This window comes from Alligator sinensis, unplaced genomic scaffold (assembly GCF_000455745.1).
Source record: "Alligator sinensis unplaced genomic scaffold, ASM45574v1 scaffold612_2, whole genome shotgun sequence".
Classification (NCBI taxonomy): domain Eukaryota; kingdom Metazoa; phylum Chordata; order Crocodylia; family Alligatoridae; genus Alligator; species Alligator sinensis.
In genome coordinates, this window is record NW_005842085.1 from 509219 (window position 1) to 527000 (window position 17782).

Here is a 17782-nt window from a genome sequence, read left to right on the forward strand (position 1 = left end):
TACAGGAAGGGATACGTCTAGGAATTTATCGGCGACGGGGAGAGACTAGAGGCTGTTCGTTCTTTTCCCCGGAGTTGTTGAAGCTCCACGGGTTCAGTTATCAGGCCTCTATTGCCTTTTAAGAAAAACGTTGGGTCCGTAAGGATCCGCAGCGCTTAGAGATCTTTGCGCTCTCCCTCTCGAACTCCAATTGCTCTCTCTCCAACTTGGGCGGAAACCACCCAAGCTCTTTATACGGCTAGCAAGCCAATCGCTAGCCGCCACGTGTGCATGTATTAGAATCGGCCAATAACGTGGCTCGAATTAGAATACAAATGGCAGGAACTCTTTGCACCGAGCATTTCTTAGATGCAAAAGAAATGCACCATGCAAAGAAAGCTACAAATTTGACGGGAATACTCCGTTGCACCGGGGTTCTCCTCTGCAGCAGAAAACTCCACCGTGCAAAGAAGCTGCAATTTAGCGGGAAAATAATTTAGCAGTGCCGAAGCGCACACAAACAAACAAACAAAAAAAAAATCACAACTGTGGGTTGTGACAACTGAAGGAATATGAATAAAGTATCACCAAACAAAAGCTAGCAGATTAATATGGCAAATGTCAGACAGGAAAAAAAGCACTGAGTTCTTTAAAAAAAAACAAAAACAAAAAAACAAAAAAAAAAATCAAATCACTTTTCAAAACTAGGGATGTACTGATAAAAAGATTTTTTTGGTTGATACCGATGGCTAATTATTGACCAGCCATATTAGCTGATACCGATCTGACTGCTGATACGCAGCCTGGCAACTTGGAGAGCAGCGTCTGGCTGGTAAGTCAGTTGGGGGGCGAAGGAGCGTGAGGGAGGGAGCGGGGCTGGAGCAGAGGCAGGGGCAGGTCACTCATCCAGGAGGCATGGTGGGGTGCTCCTGCCACTGCACGTACTCCTGGGGGACTCATACAGGGCACGTGCCCCCCCAACCAAATTTATGCACAGGGTGAGGGCAAACTGCCTGCTGTGTGCTCAGGGACAGGGCTTGCCCCAGCCTCCTCCCAGCAGCTGGGCTTCAAAAAATAATTCTTGACCTGATTTTTTTTTTTTTGATTAGTATATATAGAGGCAATTGCATAGCAGCCCAAAATAGTCCTAATCCCGTATATTGTGTGTGTGGGACGGGACACATGCGAGTGGGGTGGGGTGTGGTAGGTAAGGAAGATATGTGGGGGGTTGGGGGAATAAGAGGAAGAGAGAAAGACTGCCTCATGCCACGTCCTAGGAGTCAGCCAAGTGTTGGAGAGGGAGGAAGGAGGTGTGCAACAGAGCTTGCTCAAGCGGGGTGGTATGGTACAAGTGTGGTTCACCCTCCATTTGGCCTGGCTGCCTCCACAGTGTTCCACATGGGGCCAAGCCCCACCTGCTTCCACCCTGGGCAGCCTGCACTGTGCTCCCACCCACCTGAGCCTAAGCTAGCACACACAGAGACCCAGCGGGGCTGCTTCCAGTGCAGCTGTAGCTGCTTGGCTCTCCATACACCAGTAACTACTCCTCTTTCTGCCCCTGCTGTGCCACTCTGGGCAGCAGGCAGAGTGCAGAAGCTGTGGGGACACATGCCAGGCACCACACGCCCAGCCTGGCAGGGAGAAAGCTGCAGCCAAGCCACTTCTGCCTCAGTGTGTGGGGCTCCAGCTCCCAGCCACCTTCTACCCACATTCCACCTGGCAGGCATGATAAGCAGCCACTTGCAGGCAGCTGAGTTGGTGGAAGGCAGCCAGGAGCTCAAGCCCTGCCAAGGCAGGAGCCACCTGGCTGCAGCTTCCTCCCTGTCTGGCTGGGCGTCTGGCATGCATCCCCACAACTGCCGCTGCTTCTCTGCACTATGTGCTGGAATGGCACAGCAGGGGCACAAGGAGGAGCCGCCACTGGAAGTGGGGGGAGCTGAACAGTACCATTGCAGCTGTAGCCACACAGAGCAGCCCCACTAGGGATCTGTGTGCGCTGGCTGATGCTGAGGTGGGCAGGAACACAGGCTGCCCTGGTCAGTAGCAGTGGAGGCTTAGCCGTACACGAAGCGCTGCAGGCCAAATATAATCAAACAGTGGGTGCCCACCTGCAGGCTGAAACCAGCCCGCAAGCTGTATTTTGCCCACCCTTCCTACAGATGCATCTGGGGAGTAAAACACCAGGAAAATGTATATGACAATGCTAGTACAAGAACTAGCGGTTACAACACAGGCTTGGTACAATGTACTGGTTTAAGGGTCCTTGGCTGCCTTCATAGAAGGCAAGAGGTCAGATACACTTGTTTCCATAAAGGCTACACAAAGAAAGAAAGACTTTTTTACCTTAGCTATTGGATGTTAAATTTAAAAAAAAATGTTAAACATACATACACACACCCATGCCCAGTAATAAGTATGCTGCAACACATCTCCAAACACACACACACACCCCCATGTCCTGTGAGTTCACAATGTGAGCTCACTTTTCTTTCTATCTAGCAAGTCTCCATTTTTTTTTCTTCCTTCTTTGTTCCACATGAAGATAACTGCTGGAACTGAAAGTAACTACGCAGTTAAGGTCACATTATTGTTAACTTTAAAAAACACTGGCATCTGCAAGCTAAATAAAATTTGAGTAGCACATTTCCTATTTACTTACCTTGATAAACAGTTTATTTTTTCACGTGGGAACTTACCCTGCTCATAGAATCAAAACATTTCCTGACCAGTGATTCCACATCATTAGGCCTATCCTGAACATTTATCCAGTCTAACAGAGATACATTGAAGGAAGGTTGATCATTCTCCTTCAATTCCATTGAAGTTTCATTGTCCTGAATAGTAGTGTTTTGACTGGATTCTTTATTGTCCGTGATATTTTCAGGAGCTGCGCTGTCCAGGGCTGAATGCTCCACTGACCTGCAAAATGAGGCTACCACTGATTTACTGTTCATTCTAGGAATATCAGAAAAAAGAACTAGTTCTGCAGACTTTTCATCCTCAGTTCCTTCACTTTCTTCTCCTCCACGGTCAGTAGAAGATTCCAATCTTCCTAAACACTCTCTGTAACTATGTCTGGTTAGGCACTCCAGCAGCGGGATCTTGGCCATGACAGAAACAGCCGTCCCCAAGCTTAAAAAAAAACAACAAATGCAGAAAAGTCACTGGCATCAAAAAAGCAAAATGATATATAAGAAATAAAGTTAAGGACAAGATAATAATGATGAATGTAGTACTGCTGGTTAATATTAAATCTTGCAACTTTAGATTTTTAATAAAATCATGTCAGGATGATTAATAAAAAAAACATTTTGTTCTTTCTTATTTGACTCGCTGGACTCTCTTTCCTTTCTCTATAGATTTTCTTCATCTAAAACTTCCCATTTCAATTGAGAGATGTTTAAAATTACATCATTAAAACATTGTGCAGTATCTTCAATTACTATAAACATGCCCAGCCCTGAATATTTAACCTACAGCATTTATGACAAAACATTGAATATAATATGAAATACAACAAAACAAAAAAAGTGTACAGAAATCAGAATGTCTATTGGATTGGTCAGAACCAACTGTAGAGGTAAAAAAAGGTGTAAAGGATAAGCAACTATGACTATAATAAAGAGCTTAAAGGCAAACCTACTGTGTGAGTTTCAGCTTAATATCATCTATAGATTGCAGGTAGCTTGAGTATACATTTTCAAACTTGAAAAGCAGCTTTTGGTAAGAATGTGTGCAATCTTCCAAATTGGCCATTATGGCAGCCCAGCCTTGATGCTGAAGATGTTCATCATGGACAAGACCTTCACAAAAGGAGCAAAGCTTCTTGGCAACCTCATACATTTCCTGTTAAAAGTAAGTTTATAGAATGAAATAATTTTCCCAAACTTTCAAGTTGTACTTAAAAACACTTCATACTTCTGAATAGGAACTCGGCTTATTCAGACTACCGCATATCTTTATTCTAAAAAAACCACAAGACAAGAAACCTACAAGGTAAGTTATTATTCAATACACCAGACTATTACAAGACGCCAGATCAGATAAAGCAGTATACATATCATTTTGTATGCACACATGTACATCCATACTATGTGCTTCTTTGGAGGAAAGAATTTGCAGAAGAGGTACACTAAAGGAGGAACAGTAATGATGAAGAAGGTCTTTAGTACTGAATAATGGGGAGGGTGAGGTCTAACTGCTGTCCAACTTGTGCAGCTTGGACAATAGCGCAATGACATTGTGGGAGAAGTGAAGGTGGGAGGAGACAGAATAAACTGAAATTTTTACACTGATTAACAAACCAGATACACTGCTACTTATTTTACAAAGTGCCCAAAGGAGTCCAAGAACACATTCTCCATCCTGGTATGTGCATATGCATGTGGAAAATTGTGTGTTAACTATAATCTAATTTTACATATAGTTAACTATTATAAACAAATAAGAATTTTTTTTTAATCCACCAAGCTCAATGGAGTTGAATCCAAGGCTGAAAAATCAAAAAGCACCACCACCCTTTTGAAATTAGGCTCTTACAATTAGTTTTTGTTTTGCTTTGACTTTAACACGCATGCTATTTTCCCCCATATGAATGATTTAAATATTAGTTTTAAAAGTTAGTAAAAAAAAGATATTGGTAGTGTAGAATCTAACAGGTGCCTACTTCTAGGTCCTATTTAAGGAGAGCCAAGAGCATACAATAATTTAAACAGAACTCAAGCTAAGTCATTCAGCAGGTGCCCCAATTCTTACGTACCTTTGAAGTAGGGTATTCTGTTAAGAAGTGTCCTCCTGATTATGCCTATGTGTTTGGTTTTAATATCAACCTCTCTACCTAAGAAAAAGAAAGGAAAGAAAACAGTGACACTTATTTTAGGTTCCACACCTGGCTAAGAGGTGGCTGCATACCCTCTATGATCACAGTACTACTGGTACAGTAGTGTGTGTGTGGAAGCTAGAATAAGATTGCTTTTTTTTTTAAAAAAAGTTATTCAAATATAGTGAAAACAAGTTTAAAAGCCAAACACATAGGCATGCTACAGAGTACATTTGCTGTTAAATTTGATCCTAAATAACAAAGAAATGGGAGCTAAATACCAGTAGTTCATCTTTCTGAAATAAACTGCAAACTATGTTATTTAAAAGGCATTAGGACTGATTTATAAACCACAAATATGTGATTTCAAGATTATTAGTGTCAGGTAAATTTCAAAATCATGCCCCAAATAATCTGTGGCATGACAATAGTCTACTCCACAGGGCCTAAACAGCTGTCCAAAATGTTGTCTTCCAGACTACTAGCAGAATGAATATACCGAGCCAGCAAGGTGGATATACGTTTCTACAGGTACCTAGCCAAACAGGCATCTGAAAAACCTGAAGAGTTCACTGGATCTGAGTCCACAAGAGACCGAGACAATACAGTCCATCAAACACGAACCAGCACTATACCAGACAAAGTACTGCCAGTCGCACAGGTTCAAAACCCGTGAGTCAGATGTATATTCCTCTCCCCCCAATCTCTTCTTCATGTCATGAATGGCTCTGGGATTGTGTATGTGGGGTTTTGGGTTTTTTTTAAACAAAAATATTAAATGGTACTTTTGGTTTATTTTTTTGATTTTCACACACTGTGTAGGCTTTGTGTACAAATAAGAAATAGTGCCGTCCACACACTAAATTTACTGAAAATGGGGACTTCAGCCCCGTTACACAGCTCTTATCTTCACAACTACCTGCCTTCTGACCTGCAAGTCAGGATCTGCTAAGCTCCTTCCTCCATCAACTCTCCCCTATATCTAGCACTTCCCTCCCCCACAAAAGTTGCAGGCTGCAGTAAGATGCCCTTCTTCACTCTCTCTGGTGCATCAAGTACTGCAATGGAGAGAAAGAAGATAAGAGAAACAGAGGGGAGGAAAAGGAAGAAAGCACATATTCTCCTGCTAGACTCCCAATTCCTTCCTCTCCCCTCTCATGAAAAAGATAGGGGTGGTGCAGGAGATCTTCCTGCTTCCTGGGCAGGCTCAGTTATCAATGTTGTATATCAGAAGTGGGCGAGGTGAGGCAGTCAGGGCTGTGCTCCTCCACAAAGAACCAGGATTTTGCTAGAGAATGTCATCATAAGACTCCAGACAAAGAAAAAGATCTGGCTACTTTAAAAAAAAAAAAAAGTCAGCAATGCTGTAGCATCTAACATTTTAATATCCGCTTATAAATGTATATCTGTATGTAGTAAACTCAGAGTTGAGTTCCATAATCTGGGATGAGATTGCTGCTACACAAAACTGTCCAACCGTCACACTTAACAACTTTTTCCTATGATCAACATTTGAAAGAATAAAACGGGACCAAAGAAAAAGTGTAAGGGAATGTGCCCCACTGTGCCCATGTTACAGCCTGCACATATGAAGAAAATAATTTACCAACTCTGTTCCTTTACCACCCCCAAAACCAGACACAAGATTTAATTAAGAGAGTGAATCCATATACAAGAAGCTTAATTTTACAAGCATAAAGAGATCTAAGAACAAAATCACCTACACAAAACAACAACAAAAAAAGACACAAATATAACCAGGCTTTCAGAGCTGCTCCTTCACCTGAATATCAGTATCTGGAACACTAGAGGTAGACATTGCCCACCAGACTGGCTGATAACTTGGTTAGTTTTTCAAGCTCAGTTCTCCTTGGCTATCTGAGGGTCATCAGAGCAATACAGAACTCCTCTGTACTAAGAAATAAAAAATATTAGATTTGCCTCAGTCTAGTTCAGGGATAAGCAAAGCCAAGTCCAGCTAGTGGAGCCAATGGATCCAGCCTGCAGAGATGGAAGACTTTGCCTGTGCCCATACTGGGGCCAGACAACAAGGAGCTGTGCCACAGCTGGGCAACTGGAAGCTGTGCCACACTGCTGCCCCTTCCCCCAGGTCCCCACTCCCTGGCTGTGGAGCAGGCACAGCTTTTAGTTAGTGCAGAGCCACATGGCAGCTACAAGGCAGTGGGAGGGAATGGGGAGAACGAACAAAAGCGAGGATGCAGCTTCTTAGCTGCACAGCCCTAGTCCAGCTCCCCACAGGCTGGAAGTTGTATCAGTGCCACAGCCAGGAAGTGGGGGCTAGGAGAAGTGGCAGCAACACAGGCACAAAGCCTAAGCCCCAGCATGGGCAAAGTCCTCCCTGCTGACATGCCAAAGCCACTGAGCCCGTGTAGAACCGAAGCCATGTAGTTCAGACCTGCAGCTTGTTCAAGACTTCTAGCTGCTGGTCTAGTTAGCTCTTTTTCTATGAAGACAGATTTGCACTGACTATTCCAGCACTTATGAATCAAAATAGGCTGCATTCATTGGGGCTTAATCTCTAGATGTTCTGACCTCATCTAGATCTTGGCATTTTGTTTTTCAAATAGCTTTACATCTAGACACCATGCACAAAAGCTAAGAGATTCCTAACAGATTCCGTAAATGGAAAAAAAATGATACAAACTCCCAAACCATCCCATCCCACATTCCTCCTGTACCTATTAAACTATATTGATACTTGAGAACAAGTCAGAGAAACCTAGGAAAACGTACAAAAACAGGCATCATTAAGCACAGAAGAGCTTGATTCTTCTATAGGTGCTGAACTAACTGGTTCCTAAACCTGCCAGCTGATTGGCAAGAGAAAAGCAAGATACAGAATCCTAGAAGGGGCACTACTTTTTGAAGTAAAGATCATGAGTGGGTGATACTCTCCCCCTGTCACCTCTTTTCTTTGAATCACTTCCTACAGGTTCGGGAAAGCCCTGCTACAACTTAGCTATCCACTGGTCTGGAAGCATGATCATCCTCAGTGAAAGTACCTGGTATTTACACAGTCAGAAAAAGTCTCCCCTGTGAGTAAAACCCTCCAGCTACTGGAGACAGACTACTAGTCAGAGTAAGAAAAACTTAAAAAAAATAGGAAAGATGAGGAATACCAACTATCTGATTATTAGAGAAAACTATTCAATCAAAAAGACTGACTAATATAAACATGATTCTTGCTTGATTTTCTTAAAATGAAACATTCTTGTTAGGCTGTTAAAGAGAAAAAAGGTACGAAAAGTCTGAGCTTCTGAATAAGATAAACACCTTATACATATTTTTTCTAATATCAATATGGATTTACCTTGTTTTGCAGACCAGGAAGAATCTAGGAAAAAAGTAATATACATGATGCATATTTTCTTAAGGGCAAAAGATCTTTATTCTTCCAGTATTGTTCTAGGAGCCAGGAAGAAGGACATATAGCTAAAATGAACCCGGCTAGTTTTCAGGTCCCTTCCTTTCTCCAAGAGCTCAGATGGCTCTAAAGCCTGTAGTTTCCTCCTTCCCTTTCCTCCTTTTCATTTCTTTCTTCTTTTTCTTTTGGTGATCCTAATGAAAAAATTATATAGTATCTATCAGAAGTCTTCCTACAGTGCTCATCACTCCCAAGGAAAGTAGTAGCATTTTAGTTTACTTTCTACTTGGTAATTAAATAGTCTACTGCACTAGATTCCAAGTTTTGCTTGCCTAAACACAAACATATCGAGCTGGTAATGCAATTAGTGCATCAGACTCTGTTCTTTCCATCAACCTCAATTTTGTTTTAACTTTAACTTCCTGTAGCTACAAGGAATGTTATAGGTACTCAGAGGCAACATATTACCCACTGGCCTAGTGGCTTCATGCTATTTTAGAAATAAGGAAGCACAGTAAGTTATTCAAAATCAAAACTGAAAATAAGCAGCTCAACACTTGGCTCCAGGATCCCATCAGATCTCCAGAACTTAGGAAGCCACATCCCTATGCTCCCTTTCGGCCACCACACAGGATATACTTTTGGGTTTCTAAGTAAGGACCTGTTACCAGAAAACTATCATCTTTCTTGTGACCAAGTCAGCAAAAGCAAGAAAGAATTTAGATAATCACAATGCCTTAGAAGAGCAAATAAAAATCAACTATTTCTTTCAATTAAAAACATCTGATTTTTTAAATTTAAAATCAGATTTTCTTGACTGAAATCATTTTTTTAATTTTTTGTTAAGATGCTTTTTTAAAAAAGTAAATATATATAAAGATAGTTTTAATTTAAGATATGTTAAAGCTCAAAGATATAATCATGGAATAGGGATTATAAGCTTCTAATTATATACTGTTTGAGATAATATATTCATGGAACCTTTCTAGAAGTTTTATAAATGTGTCACAACAGGCCATGGACTATACTAGGGGCCCAAACTTATAGGGTTCCCAGAGGCTGCTCTAGATTAGCAAAGATTAAAGAAAACCACTCTACCCAATGGGATTCAGTGCTCAATCTAGACGATCCCATTAAGCATCTCTGTGATGCTTAGTTTCAATTTTCAAACTGGATTTGTGTCTCCAGGGATTACAGGCAGACAAGGTTCTTTGGGTAGATATGATTTTTTTTATTGGACAAACTAAATAGTTGGAAAAAATGTTCTTTCCAAGCTTTCGGTAACAAATGCCCTTCTTCAGGCATAGGAAGAGTTTGTCATGTCCAGCGATAACATCCTTGTTAACAGTAGTATATGGAGATGAGAGATAACAGACCTGATTACCCACCTATCAGCCCTATTGTCTCTCTGCAAATTTGTGTACACACAGTTAAGCCCTTTCCTTTCTCTAAAAGTGCATAGTTTCAAAAAGTTAAACGAATAAAGGATATCAAACAAGAATGCACTTTTTATAGAAAACGAGTAAATCAAGGCTTCCGACCAGTGATTTCAATCGTGATGTAAAATCAATTTGATTTAAATTAAATCCACCCTGTGCCTTAGGCCATGGGGTGGCAACCTGAAGAGCGGAGCTTCAGCAGCATTGGGTTTTGTCTGTGCCATGACTGGGTAGCCCAGAGAAGTGGTGTCAGGGAGAAAAAGGTGTTGGCAAATGGGTCTTGGGGAGAGCCAGCCCACCTACAACCAGAGCTAGGTCATTCCAGACTGCTGCCAGAAAACATTGCCAACCCCTATATTAGGCCACTTCAGATTACTGAGATTTAGGGATCAAAAAAGTGGTCCTGAAAATTCTTCTTCCTTAATCAAGTTTCTTCACCTGATTAGAAGCATAATAAAACTCTAGTGCACAAATGCATACCCCTGGTCCAGCAGGATAATCCTTTAATGCAAGAAGAGTACAAATCATCTCAAGGACAGACACCCACCAGTACCCCACAGAGGAAGGGCTCTCAGAGAAGACTGGAGGCCGCCCCCCCCGCCAAAAAAAAATCATTACTTCTGCTGTACTTTTGCTGTTAAACAACTTCCTAGACCTCTTTAGATAACAGGTAATTATTTTTTTGCAGCCACAAAGTAATTGAAGACCATGCTATCAAAGCTTGACCCATACTGTTTCAGGTCAGATATAACTGGTATGTATATGTATCAAGTCTAAATCTCTATTTTGACCGGAGAATCCCACCCAATATTTTTTCTTCGATCAAACCATTAAGTTCCATCTGAGCTAAAGCAAACCTTATAAAAAACACCGAGTCTTGACTTAAAGATTCCAAGTGTAGAATTTCCATCACTTCCAAAAATCAATTATTCATTGATCATCAAACAACTTATTTCTAGCCCATCTTTAACTCCCAAACACTAAAAACCGGATGGATGCCTTTTTACTACAAAGCTAAAAACCAGTATACTGTGTTATCTCATCCTATTTCAGGGCTTTGAGGTTATAACAAAGTCACCACTTAACATTGTCTTGGATAAACTAAAGAGTTTGACCTTCACTATAATGCAGATTTTCCAGTCCTCAAACCATTCTTGTAGCTCTTCTCTGGGCAGTTTCACTAAGACCATTCACATACAGTTAATGAATGAAAGGGGTGCATTTAAATAGCCCTTTGAAAATAGTCAGCTTACATATTAGTGACTATCTGATAAATTATTTTTGTACGTGAATCACTTGCATCTTTTCAGGTCTTTAAAACAGGATCATGAAAAGTTCAGACAACTATCACAATAGCTACACCAAATTTTTATCTATTATGCAGAAAAAAATAAGCAACAAGAGCAGGGAGTTGCCCATGCTACCAACTAGTTCATTAGCTTAAAGATCGGTTCTGTCCAGGTAGTTTTCCAAACACGTACAGAGACAGAGAACAGAAAATTCCACATTACTGATCACCAAAAACTTGTCTGTTAAAAAAAAAAAAAAAAATTCTTGCACTTAAACTTAGTCACTCTGCAATTTATTGGCTTGATATACAAATGGCCTGCCGGTAAGGTAAATGGTTGGTAAGGTTCAGATATTCCTTTCCTGTGACTCATAATGTTAAGTAAGATAGATAGGTATCTTTCTTCCAAGTACCTCTAGAAGCACATGAAGGATTATGGCAGAACTCAAAACTGAAAAAGAAAACATATTCTAACGCATGGGCTACTGTTGCTTAAGATGTTTCATTCACAGTTCTCTTGCAGATGGTCAAAGCTGATAGTCTAAATCCAAGACTATGGCCTGATCATCAACTGAAAGACCCAAACTCAAGAGCTTTCTTTTTACTACTTTGAGTCCAAGGAGCATACAGTTCTACAGGTAGAGGTCACCTTGCTTGGGAACTCTATGACTCGCAGATTATGCACCAGAAAGACTTGTAGACCTTTTAACATAGCTACAAGATAATACAATGAAGAATGCTTCTGTACAGGGTAAGTAGAGTTCGTGTGGGTTTAACTTCACCCATCAGCTTTAAAAGACTCACTCCATGTTCAGTCCAGCTCCTCAGTCTAAAACAAAACAGTTAAAATACATGCCAGTCTCTGCAACAAAAATGATAACACTAAGACTTCTCCAACATTCCTATCAAAGAGATGGCAAGAAGGAATTTGACATGAAAATGACTTGTTCAGTGAACATTTTTCCATACCTACACTCCCATCCTTGTGAAACTATTTTCCCTACTTTCATTGTTTAAAGCTCTCTGGAGTTCTACCAGCACTCACTAAACTTAATAGAAGACTCCTTCACCTTAGCATTTCATTTGACATTAATTCTATGGGTAACATCAAGTAAGATAGTCTCACTTGCCTATTACATTTTAATATAAACTGATCAGCCTCAAGCTAAGAGGGCATAAATGAAGCTTATTCCATGACAGAGGGACTTACATTGACCAGGACCGTCTCCACTTAATATATGCAAGTAGATAAACAGATAAACTCCTTGCTTCAGACATTGACAAGGAAAAGTATTGCTGTATAACTGGGGGGAGGGGACGTCAACACCCCAAGTCTCTCACTCCAATCCAAAAAATGTGTTTCTAAAACTAGAGAGACTAGCACAGTTTCATTTAGGACGCTCCTTATTTGAAGTGGTCAAAAATTCTTAGTTTTGGCTACACACTATGAAGGACTATACATCTACACATTAGTGGCAGTAGACTTGTCATCCATGTCTTTCTGCCACTGCTGAATTAGTGTTTTCTTCTGGGACACCATCCAGCTAATTTCCAGACATAAGAATCTTCAGTAAAGGGAGTCTTTTAAAAAAGGTAATAATACAGAGAAACTAGTTCCCTAAATGTTATTTTCTTGCATACCATGTGCTCCCAAATGAGGCATGCACCTTGTCCCATTCCCCTGCACTCCCCCAAGTCATGGCTAAACAAGGTTTCATTGAGAAGGGATACAATCTATTCTTCAGCATCATACACTCTCCTTTCAAGCTCTGAAGGCTCAAGCTTTAGCTCTGTTAACCACTACCAAACCGGTAGCAGCTTTTCACAAATCACCAGTGGCTGAAATGTAGTTGATGCTTAAGCTGTGGACTTTGCAAGAAAAGAGTGACTGACCTAAGCAGCAGATTCAGCCCCTCCTCCACACAACCAGGGAGGGAGGGGAAGGCAGCACAGGGCCATGTACCCACTGAAGCAAAGCCATGCCTCCATTCCAACACAGAAATCTGCTTCTTAAAATACGCAGTCCAATTCTGGATGGCTGATTTTGGGGGGGGAAAGGTGTGTATGGTATGCGAGTAAATACAGTATCTTATCATGCAGGCTTGTTCTTTTAGCCATCTACTCTCTTCAGACCCTGAAAGTAATTTCTTTAATGGGCAATGCTTTAATATTCTTTGGATGTTTCCTTTGCTTCCCTTTTTGAAGTCCCTTCCACCCTCTACTATTTTAATGTTAATATGGAAACACTGCTTTCTGAAAAAGCAAGCATGTACAAGAAGGCTGCAGCTGGTAAGAAGTTACCTTGAAAATTTAAACAGCTTCCCTGTCCACACTAAAACACTGAAGTATAAGCAAGAAGCCTGATGTATAGACTTTCACTTGGCATAATTCACTTTAATGTTGCAGTTACTAAGGATGTGAAACTCATACCTGTATTTCTTAAATTCCCTGTCTCTGGACTAGTTTAAGAAAAATCCTTTATAAAAAATTAATCTGTTCTTCCTAGCATAGGAGAATGGAAAAACCTAGCCCCAAAGTTCCCATCTGCATTAGAGTAATTAACCTTCAGAATATTCAAAGAACATCCAGAACACAATCTTGTGTCAGATAAACTAACATTAATGAAATAATCAATTAATGAACAAGTTCATTGTCATCATACTGCAAGTTTTGATCAACTTTCCATCACAAGTTTAATAAGCCTCAAGCTCTGGACAACATACCTAATTACAGAACAAGGCACTTTGATATCTAGAACGGAAGTACATTGCCAAAAAGAATTGTTTACCGCCATTTTAGCAAAGGGCTGCCCTCGTATCCTATTTGCCCTCGCTAAACCATCTTAACATGAAGGGGGGAAGAAAAGTGTTATACACTGTCTGAGGAGGTCTTTAAACTTACCTCAAAAGAACCAAAGTTTTCAGGAAATCCAGGGTTCTTTCCGTCCTCTACCATCCTGCGGTAAAAGGAAACAAGTCATCAAAGTCCTCCATTGCCAGGTGGCTGAAATTGCGCATAAAGGACTCCAAAGGTTTCAACAGTCCTAAATCAACGACAGCCCACCAAACCAGGTCCTTGTAAGTGAAGTCATACATATCCTATGAGACGGATAAAAGGTGGCTACTTGGTCTTCAAATCCAGATACTACAAGTCGGAGAGACGCTTCCATAAATGATGTTTTTGGTAGACTGCATGCAGGAGTTCCCCTAATTCATAGAAGTCATTTGGTAGTCCCATTAGCGTTGTTGAGAACTTCTCTCGATTTAACTGCCATTTCATAAAACCTTTAGTAGGAATAGCCAATTTAACTATGAGAGAGAAAATCTGAATTTACAAAGCAATTTCTCCTTTGTTCTATAGATACATTTGTTATGCTGTTGTTCTCCAATCTGGATTAACCTGGGTTATATTCTGCAGAAAGTCTTGTCTACACAACACAGGACTCTTACTGTATACTGTCAAGTTATTTATTTCAATAACATATTACTGATTTGGGAGTACTCATTAGCTGATTGAGAAGTGATCAGAATATTTGGTCCTTCCCGCTAGTCTGTAGAGCCAAGGAAAATATCATATAAAGAACAATGAATCTTGTTAATGCTATTCAGAGAAGAAACATCACCTTAGCTGAGTATTTATAATTGTTAAATTCATAATTACAAATCAAATAAACACTAACAAAATTAATGATGATTGTACAGCAGCCTTAATTTTTATTAGCTTCTAGCAATGAGAGACTCCCTAGAGGATGGAGTACTTGTGTGAAAATAAAACCCATCAATAAGTGATGGTTGTACATAAAACTTAAGTATTGACAGGACAAGCCTTCCAGCCGTTTATTACAACCGGAAATGAGTGTAAAGAAAAAAGGTACTCGGGTAACCTCACCCCAAACATTCAAGAATTTATTTTCCTGTCAAGCCTTTTAAAAGCTTTGTCTCGTCTCCAGACCCATTAAAATAATACTTTTCCATCTACAAAGGACGAGTTTCAGACTGAACTGTGTGTAAAAGCTGCCCTCCTCCTGCCCCACCCAACTAGTTATTGGCTGTAAATGAGACTATAGGTTGGGCCTATCATTTTAAGGGTACTGAGTAATTTGTGAAGAAACCTGGACAAGTTTTGTAGAGAGGACTACCAGCTCACCTGTCTATTCAACTAACAACTCAGCCACAGAAAGGCGTACTGAAAATGTGACTGACCAAGCTGCTTTAACTTTGTAACACTTTTTAGAGCGGGTTGGAATGACTTCTAGGCAATGGGATGAAAGAGTCTAAAGCAGAAGATGTCTTGACTTACAAGATCCAGAATATTGTGTTAATATTAACAAATGTTTAAGTGCTCAACCAAAAAAAGGAGCTGTTATTAATGTAATCATCCAGATGTTATGTAGACAATGGAACAATCACCTGATTTCTGTTCCTCATAAGGTAAAATTGACCTGAATTGACGGGTGGTTTAATTTCTGATAAAAGCAGTAACTTGACGTAAGAAAAAGATAAATCCTCTAAGAAAACAGTCCAATGTTCCATGATCCTTCTGGTGGTTCTTCAATGCGATTAAACATCATTATCCCCAGTGCCCATGAGGGGATTACAAGAGTGAAATCAGAAGTGTTTTACGGTTCTCGTTTCAGAAATGCCTTGCATTCTATCTTTGTCACTAGCCTTCTTTAAAAGGAAAAAAAATGGAACAACTTGGCTTTTGACATACTTGCTTAACTCAAATAGAGAGGACTAAGTTAGAAATCAGCCTTCACTCTTGTTTCCACAAACACACTTGCAATTGTCAAAGCAAGGAGCAGCTAAAAAAAATGCATGCTGAATGGTGAGAAGCTACTGATGGAATGAATAAGTAGAGTTTAAACTAAGTGGGTGTAAATGATTTCATTAGTTTTGAAACCAACTGTGCCTTTGAAATCAAAACACACCGTTAAAAATCCTACTTAAAAAAAGACTAATCACATACCTTAATCTTCCAACCAGAGTTAAAGCTCAGTCAAAACTTTGAAGGAAAAAAACTAGCAAAATAGTCAGCATCAACAATACCTAGTTCACTGAATAGAGCAGGGGTAGGCAACCTTTTCCAACTGCAGGCCAGAATGACCAACCCTGAGTCAGAGGTAGAGTACAAAAGGTAAGAGCTAGGACCCAGCTACAGCTGCTTCTTGCCCCCAAAGAAGCACAGGGAGACTAGACTACCTGCAGCCAAAGCCTCAATCTGTGGGTTGGATCTCACGGTTCCAGAGGCCAGATCCAGCCTGGGGGCTATAGGCATAAAGTACACTTGTGGTCAAGTAGCATATGTATACACCTTGTGCAACGAAGCCTCCAGAAGAATACAGAGACATTCCCAAAGAGGGTAAACTGAGTCAATGAAGAATGAGTCCATCTCAGACTTTAATTTTGACCAAAGGAAAAGCACAATACTGATATACAAATTGAATAAAGATTCGGGATGCTGTTTAAATTAGGAGCTAAAGAATTCCTGCTTGATGCCAAGCAACACAAAGCTATCTGGTCAAATGTCAAAAATATAAAAGGACTCTTTGTAACCTAGACAGAAGTTCCATCTTAATTGTTACTGGGACAAGTTAAGGTCACAGAAAAAAAATCCATTAAAGGTGGGAGTTGAATAGAATGAAACCTACAGACATACATAAATAGCAATAAACTATACACAAATAACCCCAAAGCTTCTGTTAGCAAAAAAGTACATAGTATAGAGACAAAGTGCAGAGTCATTACATAAGTGACTCTAGAACATACAAGGACTTTAAACTGAAGAGGCAGAAAAAGTAGTGCCACATCTTAACAAGGTTACACAGAATCTAACGGAGTAAAAATTCTGAAGCAGAGCATCACATAGTTAAGATTTTTTTATCCTTGTACATCTAAGTTATAAGAATGTTTCAATAGAATTATACTACTAGTCTCCAATTCAAGAAAAATAAAGGAAATTTGTATTTAAAATATGCTGCACTTGGGTTCAAGTAATAATTATAGTCAAGCCACTAAACTGACAATGGATCCACTGCAATTAGGTTCAATATCTTATGGAAACGTATGAAAAATCATGGCAGCAACTTAGATTTAGAGAGGGGTATTTAAAAAAAGGGGTGAGGGGAACCCAACAAACACTATATTGTATTTAAATAGCTTCTGACAAAAATACTTCAAAAAGGTCTGGAAAAACTAAGTTCTCCCGACTCAGAGTCCATCGACACGACTAAGGAAGAAGGAATAAATGGTCAATTTTTGGTATGACAAGAGATTAACCAAGGAGTATCACAATAATCTTTGTTTCAACCAACCTGGAATTGTTCCAAGTTTTTGTTTTGTTTTTTTTTTTTAATGCATCTATTAATGATCTGGAAAAGGAGATTACTGAAGTAGCAGCTAATTGTGCAGTTGACTCAAATAGCTTAATATTGTCGAAAACTAAATGAATAGGAACAACTGTAAAAGAAATTCAGTGATGATAAACACAACCTAATGCAGACAGGATAATTTCAACTACTCGTGGTCTTCTCTAGGTTTTTAAGAAGCTGTATAATAGGAAATCAACTTAAGCACTATTGTTGTAAAACTCAGCAAAAGTATCTATTCAATGAACAGCAGTACTCAAATGTGTTTAGAAAGTTTGCACACACAGAATAACATGAAGAATGTCAATTTGGTACCATCATCTGATATTCCTTTATCCACAATAGGGCGCACACAGTTCTGGTCACTTCATCTTAAGAAGTATTTGATAGAAACCGAGGATTCAGAGGTAAGATGCACAAAAAACCATTCAGGGCTATGGGGACAGACTGGTACTATATATCATTTAGAGAAAATAAAAGGAACACAAAGTTGTGCAAAATAATG

General features: G+C 39.9%; 1 protein-coding gene across 9 annotated transcripts in view; it reads right to left on the reverse strand.

Annotated features, from left to right (window-relative positions):
• RB1CC1 (RB1 inducible coiled-coil 1) overlaps positions 1-17782 on the reverse strand; it is a 126171-nt gene that overhangs the window by 73849 nt on the left and 34540 nt on the right. For 6 of the 9 annotated variants that reach the window (XR_003094135.1, XM_025204506.1, XM_025204507.1 and 3 more), the window contains 2 exons: positions 3623-3825; positions 2676-3111 (listed from right to left, as the gene is read on the reverse strand). The exons of 1 other annotated variant lie outside the window; for it this stretch is intronic. Coding sequence is in view for 7 of the 8 variants with exons in the window: in XM_025204506.1 (XP_025060291.1) it covers positions 2676-3111; positions 3623-3825 (639 nt within the window). In the remaining variant the exon portion in view is untranslated. Of the gene's footprint in view, positions 1-2675; positions 3112-3622; positions 3826-4738; positions 4817-13811; positions 13867-17782 lie in introns of all 9 variants that reach the window. 2 more of the 9 variants (XM_025204508.1, XM_025204509.1) reach the window with 2 other exon arrangements.